Raw genomic sequence first — 12927 nt, forward strand, 5'->3', positions numbered from 1 at the left:
GCTAAAGAGCGGCCGCGAGTTACGTGCAATACGGATAGTAGTCGTGATGCGGCCGTGTGCCGCAACAGATTCAAAACAAGCGAATTGAGTCCAAAGAGGAACTTCATTAGTTTCGTTGCCGGACGTTCCTCAAGAGAATCACCAACTGTCAAGCTTCGCTCTCTCATGACCAGAGACGACTTCACAGTTCCACCTCCCGTACTGCGTGCAGAGGATCCAAAAACAGCGTGCCGAAGGAGAGGGAGTCTTGCCTCTCGTCAACAGGCGCGCAATGGGCGCTCTGCCGCGCAAGTAAAAAAAAGGAGACCGCCCCACACAAACAGCAACGACGCCGTTCATCGGCACAGACGCACAACTAACAACACGCCACACAACCGCGTGCACCAACGCGCGAGCGCAGCATCTTCCGGAATGACATCAGGAGTAAACACCAATTGCATCCAGGACAGCGGGGGAAGTTCGTAAGCGAGCACGACAAAGGACGAAAAACGGTGTCTTATGAAACTGCATTACGGTCCTGGGACTTCCTCCCGGAAACGAAATCCTGACGCCAACACCCCCCTTCGCTTATTCGACTTGCGCCACTCGTCGCGTCCCAGCGCCCTCCCTCGATCGTCTCTCATCCAGAAGCGATAGTAGCGTTGTCACCCGCAGTCTCCGGCAATCCATCGGTCTATCAAGCCCGTCAAGCCAGCGCCGCGCTTCGACCTTCGCTCGAACTTTCCAACGTCTCCTGACTCGTCTCGATAACAAAGTGGATCCGCGAACCTGAGTCGCATTAGAACGCCACCAGCTTGCCCATTCCTTGTTTCACAGTAGTGCCTGGGTCGTTCGCACCTACTTGCTTGGTCTGTGCAGGATCAAGTAGCGTTTTAATGCATGCCGCCTCCTCCTTGTTTTCTTTGGACTGGGCACGCTCCGATCCTGAATTCTCCTCCACCGACTGATCCTCCCGCCGCCGACTGGGCAATAAGCTTCTGAAGCAGCTGTTGCAACGGCGTCGGCTCCTCGCGCTTCTTGCTCGCTGAAGCATCGTCCGCGTACTCGTGATATCGCCGCGACATTCTCGAACGCAGACATTCCTCGTCACTCGGGCAGCTGCTTGCCTCGCCGCTGGCTGCGCCAGGTGCGCCTGACGAAAGCTCCTCGCTGCACGACGTGCTGAAAGAGCTTCGGGTGCCATCCAGACCGTCTCCGGAAGCACTGAAAAAGTAGCCTGGGGCCGCAGATGAGCTGCGCACAGGTCCGCACGACGCGGTTGTCCTCTCGCTGAAGCTGCCGCTTCGGCTTCGAGAGCTGCCGGAGCCGCCGCTCCAGCTGCTGCCGTTCCGAAGGCCAGAGGGTTCCCCAGTGGTCAGTGGAGTTGCACGCGATGCACCGCACTCGTAGGCCCCGCTCTGCGTGCCATCATCCCTCTCCTCCAGAGCTGTCCGCTTCAGTTCTTCCAATCCACTCGCCGGGTTGGCGTCCTCCTGCACCTTCGGAAGAGCTCCCAAAAGCCCGTTCAGGCTGTTCTGCAGCTGGAACAGCTCCATCAAGTGCAGGAACTGGAGCCCCAGGGCATACTGCGCGTTCGTGGACGCAGGAGCCGGGATATTAGCGGCAGGCATGGAGACGGCGGAGCGCGAAGGTTGCCCAGCACTCAGCAGATTAGCATAGCCTGCAGGCAGATCTTGGAGAAGCTGAAGGAGGTCGCTGGGGCCGTCCGCCCCATATGAGTCCTGAACTGGAGTGACGCTGCACTGGCGGGACGCCGGCGCACTCAGCGCTTTTGGCGAAGACCGCACGGCGTCAAGGGACGCAGGCAACAACCCTTCAGGCTTCTCAACTGGCTCAGCTGCTGCCTCCGTAGCACCGGAGACAAGACTGCCTAACCTTTCAAACACAGCATCTGTGTCGATCTCGTGTCCCCGGCCTCGAGTGGCTGAGAACGCGGTCGAACACTGCGATGACGACTCATCTGCTCTCTTCAGGAGATTGATCAGGAGTGCTTCCTGATTCTCTTTCAGTCCTCCGTCAGTGGCCTCGTGAGTCATCTTCTGGTGAAGGTGCTGTGATGGTTGCGGGATGTGGAAGAACGAACGCAGAAGATCTTCCTGCTCTTGGCTGAGCTCTTCGAGCGGCGCGTCACCATCCTGGTTGGTCGCAGCGTCCTCGGCTTCATCCATGCGAGCCTTGAAATCGTCAACGAACTGGAAGAAGTCCCGACCTGCAGATGAAACACCGGACGCTTGCCGTACCGCCGGCGGCTGCCCACACGCCTGTCGCGAAGAAGATGCGGACTCGATGGTGCCTCGGGAGCCAACAGTGGCAGCCAGCGACGACGCCAGAAGGGCTTCCAGCGACGTCATCGGAGCAGCCTCTTCCGTCAGGGACGAGAGAGACGATGCCGCTGACAGCGGAGGCGTGGCGGGTTGCGCGTGTCCCGCCAACTGGGCGTCGACGCGGCGAACTACCCTGGACTTGGGGCGCGCCACATCTGAATGCGAGACTTGGTGCATGCTGAAGACAGACTGGCTGCTCCCCAATCCGTGAGCATCGCCCTCGCCGAGCTCCTTGACGCCGATTCCGTCCAGCATGTCCCGGGACCGTTTTCGGCTTCCCACGCCGCTACTCCGCGCGAAGCCGGCGGCGGATCGCTTTGCTCCAGCGCGCAAGTGAGTCGTGCTCGAAGAGGAACCTGGCGGTTTCTCCACGCTGTCGGCGAGACCGCCCGAGAGAGCTTCCAGCTGCATCTGCAACGCCTGGGCCGTCGCCTTACACTTTTCAGTGTCGCGGTCGATCTCCGAAGATCCGCCGTCAAGAACGCCACTGAACAGACCCAGTTCCTGCAGCATCTGAAGCAGTTCCTTGGGATTCCCTGTCCGAGCCTTCGCCAGCGCATCTCCACTCCGCTCCGCTCCGAAGCAAGGCGTGTTGTCAGCGGTGCTGCATCCCCCGGAGCAAATGTCAGAAAGACTTCCATCCGGCATGCACGCTCGGCTGACGTCTGCGGCCCAGCCACGCAGAGTGCCCTCTTCGGCGTCCGCGCCCTGCTGGCTCCAGTCAAGGCGGCCGGCTGCGTGAGACACGACGGCTCGGCGTCTTCTCTTTCTGCGCGATGTGGGAGTTCGGTGGATCACCGAGCTGACTGAGGACGAAAGCACAGAAGGGTGGGCACGCTCGCCCGCAAGGTGCAGCTGACCAGCATCCGCAGAGTGCTCATCGAACTGCTCGTAACAGCCCGCGGGGAACGCCGAAGCACCAAGTTCAACGTTCGCTCCCGAGACGACTTCGAACACCTCCTGCGCATCTGCTGCTGCTGGGCGCCGCCGCGGAGCGACGTGGTGGTCGCGCATCGCCGGCGCAGCGTGACGCTTGACGGGCAGCCGGCGTCGCTTCCCGACTCCCGATCCAACCCGTACCATCGCAGCCGCGTCCCCCGACTTGCCTGCCTCACCACCAGCCCCAGATGAAAGCGACGCGCTAGCCACAGCCCGAGAGACCGCTCGGCCCCCGCCGCCAGCGGCCGCGACGGCTGCGGCACTCGAGACGCCTCCAAATTCCTCGCTGCACTGGACGGCGAAGTCGAATACGCCCAGCAGGTGAGCCAGGTGAAACAGTTCGGAGACTGTCGCGAACGGCATGCGAGAAAAGACCAGGCCGTGAGACGCAAGAAACGCGTCACGAGTCTCCGGGTGAGACGCATGGTAAGCCCGTCGCAGCCGTCGCAGGAGCACCTGACGCCCCTCTGCACCAAGCGGCAGACGGAAACCAGGCGACCACGTCACTCGCGAAGCTGCGGGTGATGATGATGCAGGGGCTGCGCCAGCAGCGGTATCCTGGTCCGAAGCGTTGGAGCCTTCCACGCAGGGTGGTGAAGAGGCAGACGCGCACTTGGGGAGCGTATCCGATTGAACGCAGGACGGGACAGATTGCGCTGGGGAATCGTCCGCCTCCGCGTGTCGCTCTCCCTGATGCTGCTGCAACACACGAGCCTCGATCCGGGAGACAGCATCATCAAGAGGGTGCGTCGTGCCGCATGCAATGCCGTGGCTGACTTGCGCTTGGCGACGCGGAGTGCCGGCGGCCCGAGGAGGACCAGACGAAGCCGCATGAACATGCGAGCCTCGCTGCGGAGTGTCAGGGTCCACATGAGCACCCGCGACTGTCTCACGACAAGGGGCTGCAAGCAGGCTAAGCGCAACCGGCGAGGAGAGAAGTGCGGCAGCCGACACTGCGGGACAAGTCGAGGAAATGGATTCTGGAACCTCTGCCGAAGCCGAGCAACCAGTAAAAGAGGCAGCAAAGGCAGTACCCCCAGAGACAGACGCATATGCAGAGGCTACACAATCAGCCGGTGATCCCTCCAGCTGCTCAACACTCCCCGATTGTTTTGCAGGAGCCACGTCCGCCTCCAACTCAGCCTCGACCGTGTTGGCGGCACGAATACTCTCATCATGTTCGGTTGACTTGAGCAGGAACGCAAACGGATCTTGCTGATGTTCGGCAGAAAGGCCGAAATCAGAGGCATTGACCCTTGCCTCCATTATGGCTTCCATACAGGTATGTAAAACTATACGGTCTCCCGCTCGACCTAACCTCACACGCGGTCACGTGTCCGCCCTTCAAACGTCCTCGGAGAACAAATTGCACGTCGAGTAAGTACAGCCAACACCTTGCGGGAAAAAGCTGTAGTTGATTCAACACGGCCACCGAATAAACAGAAACAAAACCAAGCTGAAGGCAAGTCTCAAACACACATAAGACGTGCGAATCGACGGGTAATGCTGTTCAAAACCCGCGATGCTGCAAGTACAGACACTCCCCTGTAGTACGACGACAAACGCGTCCCTGTTCAGTTGCTTGAGACAAATGAGCGCGCTAGTGAGTAATAAAATGAGTCACCGATGCTGCGCTTACAGTTGACGGGATATGCTCGCAGGCAACCACCAGGAGCAGACGGCATGGACGGAAATACCCGGTCCCTTAGTTCGGGGGAGAAACTTATTAAACTGCGTTGTACGAATTCTCTCGAGCTTCATTGCATGGAGAAAACAAAACCAATCGGGGCGTTAGAAAGCCATCTCCTGGGACCTTCCCAGCAGTGTTACCAGGCGAGAGTCGAAAACGGACAGGAAAACACGTCCCGTACAAAGAACGATCGGTGAGCAGCATTCGCGAGCATGCCTACCGAATCACTCCTGCTCTGGCCGCCGTACGTGTCAGCGCCAAGACGCAGACTGACGATGATCCAGACAACACCGGGAAAAAAAGGACAATTCAGTAGTGCCAGAGTGACATCTCCGTACAAAGCTGGATGCCCGCAGCATAGAACCGTTCCCCGGACGGAACAAACTCAGCCGATACAAAGACTGTCGAGCGCGCACGCACGTCAGCCCCGTAGAAACAGCCAATTTGATGCGTTGCGGCGTCCAAAAAAACAGTGGGAAGATCTCCACCATCACTTGCGCGAGCGGGTTGAGTGTTGTTCACGCGCGAAGCTACGTCGGTTTGTCAGAGCTGTGGAGTTTTATCCAAACAGCTGAGCAGCGTCAGGCATTCTCACTGCGAACACAATCCCTTGGAGGGTTCGCCTGTCGTGGTTAGGGACCACGCCAACGCACGTGTGAGGGTGCAGCGACACCGCGAGGATGGTGAGACTCCGAAAACGAGTCCCAACCCTCGGACCCCGTCCTGTCACGTCTGCACTGCAATGACTTCATCAGACGATACCTATTTCTCAATGTCGACATACCAAGTGTCCCAAATGACAGTCTGTAGACAAGCGAAACGACGTACAAGGTACCCAGCCCGACAAGCTCGTTGTTGAACCTCAATCGACGAACAAATGAATCGCAGGAAAGAGCTACCAAATATTGGAAACCCCCTCTTGCCAGGCAGACAAGGAAAAAAATCCCAGAGAAGCTCGCGCTTTCACAAAAGTTGGACACCAGACGTGTTGGTGCATGGCAACAAGCGACTGTCCGCCAGACCTTCGCTACCTGTGAAAAACGGAGTAGTTTCCTAAGGATCACTGCAATTCGACAACTGGAGCGCGAAACGTCGAGGTTCCTACGTCCGCAGCGATTGAGATGCCACCGCGCTGAAGGCGAATCTGTCGATGTCAGCTCGCTAGCTTCTCCGGTATCGAGAAACGAATGTCTCGACGCAAATGCGGTGCAACGGCGACTTTAGAGGGGCTGGTCGGTTTGCATAGGAAATACAGTGGTCCGGGCGTTGCAAGAAAGAAAAACCAAGAGCGAGACAAAGGACGGCAATGAGGCGTAAAAGACCGGCGCACGGAGGCAAAGAAAACCTAAAACTCGCGATGTCGAAATCCGAGTCCCGCCCGCGATGTAGATCGCTGTCAACGGAGGTCCCCGGCGTACGGCCGCAGGTGTTTCGCGATCCTATTTATCTAGACATCGGCTCGCCAACGACAATCTGTTTCCTTCGAGTTTGAGGTGGGAATTCGAATGATACAGACAACAAAAAGTAGAAAAGATACAAATAGCACTCCAGTCGTGCAGCCAGACGAACGGACAGACGTGCCGACGAGAAAGACGCAGCGAAAGACACCTACTGAACTCTTCCTGAACCCTGGACACGGCGAGCTCAACAAGCGCCGCCGCAACGCTGGTGCCCGAATGTGGCGTCGCAGGCAGTTAGTGGCCTCGGACAAGCAGCTGGCACAGCGACCAACGATCGCGCGCTGCCTGCACGGCGGGACGTTACTCCCCTGCTGAGGCAGCAGCTACGATCCAGCATGTGCGCACCATCGCGAGGCCGCGAGAGTTTTTCCTCCCTAGACAAAGGGCGCGTCTGTCGGCGTAACACGCTCAGCGGCGAGAACGCGAGAGAACGACGTCACAAAGAGTCACTGCGAGCTCCGACGGGACAAAGTTCAACGCCAGCAGCCTTCCGTCAGGAAGGCTCCCTGGCGGCAAACTTTCTCCCGAAGCAGCGTGCCCAATTGCGTCTGGTGTCTTTCTTGGGCTCTGCGCGCGCTTCGAAGCCAGTCTCGCTATCTTCTGGAGTATCCCACGTACTGCCCTCGCATCTGTTATAGGACCCAGCAGAGTAAATTGCTCAGACACCCTGAACACAGAGCACCGTCGCAAGACTAGCCGCGCACTATATTTTGGCCAGGGACAGCCTGCTTAGTTACCAAAAATAATTGCGATTTCTTGTCCTCAGGACCCCGCGAATCTGTGATCGACTCCTTTCTCATAGCGTAGCGTGCTCTGCTGCAGAGTTGAACACGGTGCGTAGGGGGGCGTGGCTAGGCCCCAACTGGGGCCTGGAAACACTTCCCAGTGATGCCACTCGTTCTATTCCCCATTAAGGATGCTAGGATCCCCGCACCAATGTCTACGGGCGCTGGGATGTCCCATTTCCACAGTGCGAGCAATGGGTACCTGTCGCTTCGCGTGCCTAACGTTTTGGACAAGACCTACGTGCACCAGTCGTCTATTCACATTCTAAGGTGCCAGTATCAACTTTGTGGCATGATAGGTTGCAGGGGAGTTATTGCGTAAGTTTCAAACAAGCAGAAACTAATCTTTTACAGCTGTGGGTAGAAGTGTAGATTGACAATGTGGCAAAAGACCACGTTGAAAACGAAAGAAGCGCCCACCTCATACCAGGGTACACAGTGGTTCGATGTCTCCCCCGCTAGGGAGACACTTCCCGTTTATGGAAAGAGGCCTAGTCTCGTTTAGCACGATTCTGATATTCGAAGCGTGCAGCATCATCACTGAATTTTGGCCAGTCTGGTGTCGAATCGCGAGCCAACGAAGCCAGAGAACTGCGGTGACAAAAATGAGTGACGACCTGGCGCATTAACGCAACTTGCGGTAGACCCTGAACAACTCGGTTCGTGAACACGAAAACACGCAGATCATGGCTACCGCAAAAAAATGATCAGCGGTTTTCATTCGTAAGAATGAGAGCCTAAGCACCCCAGAGACGATTCCCAGAACATTGGTGTCTGGTGCTTAGAAAAAGGTGTCGCTTGTCTTCTACCGTACGCCGAAGCTCCCGCCCGGTTGGCGAGCCCACAGCCGTACACATGTGTGGTCACTTGGCTCTTGCGGAAGGGAGGCCCGGACTCGGCACCTGCTTCCAGGTGTACCAGTTGGTTGGTCACCATGCGGTTTCTGTTCTGCAAGAGTTTCCCCGTCAACATGTGTCTGTACCGCTAACCAGAAGTCTCAACCGTGCACGTATTTGCTACCCAGTCACCACTGCCCGGGCGCCTGCTTGTACATAGGTGCGTGTAACTACTCGATTCTGTCTGCGCACCATGTTGTCGCCCTGCAGCTGTTCTGCACCCGGCTGATGTGTGAGCGTCTCGATGCATCTGATACCACCATGAGATGGATTTGTTACCTCTAAACGTCTCTGGGGCTGTCCCGTTCGCCCGCCGCCTCAGCCCCAGCCCCAAGTTGGGCAAAGGGGTTTAGGCCGAGTCGCCGTCAGCCTTTTTGTCCACCATTTTCTGAAGAGTTTGCCAGCGCAGCGCAAAGAGTCTTCTAGCCGTCACGCCAGACCAGCCCTCAGCCAGATACGCTCACCCTTACGTCGTACAGTCGGCTCACTTCATCATTGAACGCCATCCTCACAATAGTACTTGAATAGGGTCCACTCCATTAAAAATTCAAGCATCGAAGGTGGAAATTGGCGTGTCTGGGACCTGGCTTGCGAGTGTTGCTCCAGACGAAAATGGCACCGCCTACCCCCTTGAAGAAGACTGCTGCGGCACCAGTACCGAATGCTGCGGCTCCAAAGACACGCGCAAGCCCTGCCACCGCCTTGGCTGTGAAGAAAAAGCCTCCGACTGAGAAACCTGCAGCTTCTGCGTCTACACGCCCACCGGCTGTTTCTTCTCCGGCTTCCGGGGAGCGGCGTCGGTCAAGTGGAAGCAAGAAGAAAAGCACTGCGGAAAGCTCAGCGCCCGCTGGCGCAGGCAAGAGCGGGGAATCCTCACGCCGGAGCTCGAAGAGGGGTTCACACTGCCATGAGCAACAGCAGTCACCAGTGACAGATACGGAAAACCATGCGAAGACAGGAGATGAGGTGGTTGTGACTGACGAGGGATATCCCACAGCTCGCGTTGGGTTGTTCCCGCTTGTTTGTTTCTTTGGGCCGCCCTGCAGCGGAAAAGGGACCCTGGCAGCTTTGCTGAAGGAGCGCCTGGGAATGCTTCATCTTTCAACAGGAGAGTTGCTGCGGAACGTGGAGAAAGAAGAGGGAGATAACAGTGAGATCGGTGCCGCAATGGCAGCTGGCAAACTTGTAGACGATACGGTTATAGTACGGCTGCTGCGAAATGCGATGGCGAAAAACGCCGAAACTGGCGCAAAGGGGGTCATACTCGACGGATTCCCGAGGAACGGCACCCAAGTGGACGTTCTCAGAGAAATGAAGTTGTGGCCAGGTGCGAGAAAACACAAACAGATGGCTTAGCAGTGGCATGTCATATAGACATCGCGTACCAAGGAAGCAACGGTAATACACGCGTAACTGTCGATGCCCTGTATCTCCATCCTATGTTTTAAAACGAGCAAGAAACGATTCGTCCACTTCTGAACTGTGTACCTGCTCAGTCGACTAGGAACCCACGTTGAGCATGTGTGAATGGCTCGAGATTCCTGTGACAGTAGAGAGTAGCGGGGAGGCTATGCGTAGTGGCCTTGCCATGCCGACAGCAACAGGACTCCCGCCAACTGCAGGAATCCGACGATTCCTCGTGAGCATATGAGCGTGTTGAACAACGCTCTGCTGCAGCTGTCAGAATGCACTTTGTTCGCTGCCCGTGCCTTACAGTCTTTAGTGGAGACCGCTGATCTTCTTTTCGTCTCTTTGTGTTGTTCCGTCTGACCACGTTGGATGCGGATACACCACGTTGGGCTTGTGCCGTCAAGGCCAGCAGTCGAGACTAAATGATAGTGGAAGCCGCTGACCACCTGCTTCCCCGAGTGCTCCTGAGAAACGTCGAGTGTGCTACAGGGGTTGTCTTCTGTGAAAGTGCCAGGCGCCTTTCTGGTTGTAGCCTTCCTACGTATTCACATCCCGCCTCCAGGCCTCGGCTGGCTGTTGGGTTCATTTCAGACGCTAGTTTCCTAATCAACGTCCCCTCCGAGGTCCTGTTCAAGCGGATGGCTGCACGACGCGTCGATCCAATTACAGGCGAAGTGTTTGGTCTTGGTTCAGACCCGAGAGACGAGGAGCAAATGAAACGCCTCATTCGCCGCGACGACGATAACGCTGACGTTCTACAGACTAGAATCCAGGACTACGAGGAAAACATGAAACAGATAGCGAGACGGCTTCGAGGAGAGAAAGAGGCGGAAGATGAGGATTCGAAAAAGACTAGAGGAACTCAGGTGGCGAATGAGGAGGGAGGCACAAGCGAAGCAACGTGTGAACTTATCGAAATAGACGGAGACAGAGATATTCAAGAAACATTCGAGAGCGTCCACCACCATCTGAAGCGGAAGTTCCCCTCGGTCTTTTGCTGAGTTGTGGTTCAGGACATGCCAGAGGATCAGGTTCGTCTATATCCCCCCCCCCTCCCCGCTGGCCCCTCATCCACTCACGGAAAGTCCCCTCCAGTGCTCTCCGAACGTAGTCCTTGACATGCTGTCCGACATTCGAGCATGTACACGCACTCAGCCCACCCTGGAGTACACAGAAAGATACAGTTTTTCCACGGTAATCACAGGTAGATTCCCAGGGGTGTGTTTCGATTCCTCCCCAAGTATGCTGATGTAGGGTACACTTTCGTCGCTGGTACTACACGTGTCTACTCGCAAAGATACGCAGAAGAAGTAAGTCAGGCTGTTCATCGTTTAGCAGCGTAGTATATCAAAGCGAAACGCTCACCTTTAACCTGCAGTACTATAAGACTCAAGTACACTGACCCGTTCCATCGCCTCCCACTCCCATCAGTCGGTGAGACACGTCTCTTCACACGTCAGAGCTGGCTTGCACACTGGCTTTTAGTTTGGCCCTCTCTTATTGTGCATATCGGGGTGTATACCTGCTCTACAGTTGTAAAACACAACTCGGGAGTACCTGTATACAGATACATGTCTTTTCCCTTCTTGCCCGCTACGTCAAGGCTGGCACAAGAGCCGGGCTAACCCGCTGTGTCCAATAGAGCTTTCATCGCTGGCTCCGACCTACGAACACCTTCGGCGGAATGCTGGTCTAGAAACCGGTGAAGCTCAACGCAGGACTGCTTTATTTGGTGTGGGAAACCCGGCCTTTCCGCATATGCATGCAAACGTTCCTCTTTACGTCAACGGCTAGATCATACGTGTACGTGTTCTTTCACGAGGAGACTCTCGCATCGACTGATGTACGCGTGTGGCTTAATGACCAAAGGTAAGCATTTTTTTGAACAAGTATCTGTGTTCCGCGTGGTCGGAACACTGAAACAGGTCGCGCCAATTTGCACCTAAATGCCCTTATCCCTATACAGGTCTCAGTTGAGGAATCCGGCGCGTCCATATTGTATTATAATATATATATTATAATACTAGCTAGCGGTAAATCTTTCCCCAACCAAAGCTGCCGGTGGTTCGGCAGCTCTTGACCGCGGTGGTATTCACAGGAACACCTGTTTCTCACGTTATGCATCCTTATTCCGTGGGGCTCCCGACCGTGGCGTCGTGGTATCGCACCAACTAGAACTGAGATATCACCCGGGCGGTTCCGACGTGTGCTCCCGAAGACTCCTAGCTAGCCTGCCGCACCTGGCCGCAGGCTCGCCGATGGATGCTTCAGGCGAACGGAAACGCATCACGTGTAAGCCTCTGCGCTTGACACGCCACTTAGCTCAGCTGTTGTGTCTCGAGGCTAGAGAGGGGACCCGCCGTGAATGTGTTTCACTGCGAAGAACGAGGAGGCTTCTGTGTATGCGTGCCACCGCCCGTCTCTGGGTTTAGAACGATTTAACCATGACTACGGCTAATCGCGTTGAGAGCGACTCCCGCAAGAATGAAACTCGAGCGTTCCTAACCCAAGAGACGGCCATGCCTGCTAGAAAAAAAGGATTGCCGTTTGAGGTTCTCACATCTGCGCAGTGAGACGAAGCGCCTGCTGAAACTCCACTGACATGCCTAACGCCGCAGCAGCCATCGTGGTTCTCTCAGGAACATGCGCCTTGTGTGAACACAACAGAACACATCAGATTCAAGACTTTCGGCCGTCATGGCTTGAATCCGCCAAATCCTCGAAAAGACTACCACTTCCAGTCGAAGAGGACGGTGACCAAGGAAAAAAGAAACACGCCACCATCAGTCCGTCTTGCGCGTTAAATGCCTGATCCTACACCATATCTATTCACACAGATACGTACCACACGAGTGACTGTATGCGTGCACTAGAAGCAGACGCAGGACGTTTGTCCCTACCGAGCGAAGAGATGCTACGAGAGCCGCTGCCCAGTCTCCTCTTTGCTCGAGTCCATTCTGCTGATGAGAGAACTAAAAAAGTCGCAGCTTCTTTTCACAGGACGAAACCTAAGGTGATTCGTGGACAGATGCAAAATCCAAGCTTTGCTCTTGATACGGCAGGAGCCCCCTCCTCCCGCAAAGAGACAAAAATGGTGCCAGGAAGCTTACTACGAAAGAGCGTACTGCCCTTTCTCCAGCTTTCCTGGCACGCGCAATTTCGACAGTTCCCCAAAACTCATTCGCCTCGCCTTGATTACCGCCGACACTAAAAAACTGTCCAATGCAAATCGGGGCCGCTCTCTTGCTCGAATCCGCGTCGCCGACAGACGCCACTAGTGCGCGCAAGCGGCGGAACAGCATCCAAACGGATCACGATTTTCACCCTGACCTGCTACAGGTAGCCTTGAACTGAAACTTTGGAGCCGCCCAGAGGAAACTCCAAGTCAGCGTCAGTCCTCCAGCAGCAGACGCATGCCAGACT

The 12927-nt window shown here is 56.1% G+C and overlaps 2 protein-coding genes across 2 annotated transcripts; one reads left to right on the forward strand and one right to left on the reverse strand.

Moving 5' to 3' along the window:
- Window positions 1-872: 872 nt before the first annotated feature.
- On the reverse strand, window positions 873-4529 carry BESB_031250 (uncharacterized protein; the record flags this gene model as incomplete). The annotated part of the gene is made up of 1 exon (XM_029361793.1): window positions 873-4529. One exon carries the CDS (start codon window positions 4527-4529, stop codon window positions 873-875), a length of 3657 nt encoding a protein of 1218 aa, XP_029215260.1.
- Window positions 4530-8706: 4177 nt separating this feature from the next.
- BESB_031260 (adenylate kinase superfamily protein) lies at window positions 8707-10505 on the forward strand (the record flags this gene model as incomplete). Its single annotated transcript, XM_029361794.1, has 2 exons — window positions 8707-9421; window positions 10096-10505. The coding sequence occupies 2 exons, from the start codon at window positions 8707-8709 to the stop codon at window positions 10503-10505; spliced, it is 1125 nt and encodes a 374-aa protein (XP_029215261.1).
- Between the last annotated feature and the right edge of the window lie 2422 nt (window positions 10506-12927).

Source organism: Besnoitia besnoiti, chromosome XIII (genome assembly GCF_002563875.1).
Source record: "Besnoitia besnoiti strain Bb-Ger1 chromosome XIII, whole genome shotgun sequence".
NCBI classification, from domain to species: Eukaryota; Apicomplexa; class Conoidasida; order Eucoccidiorida; family Sarcocystidae; genus Besnoitia; species Besnoitia besnoiti.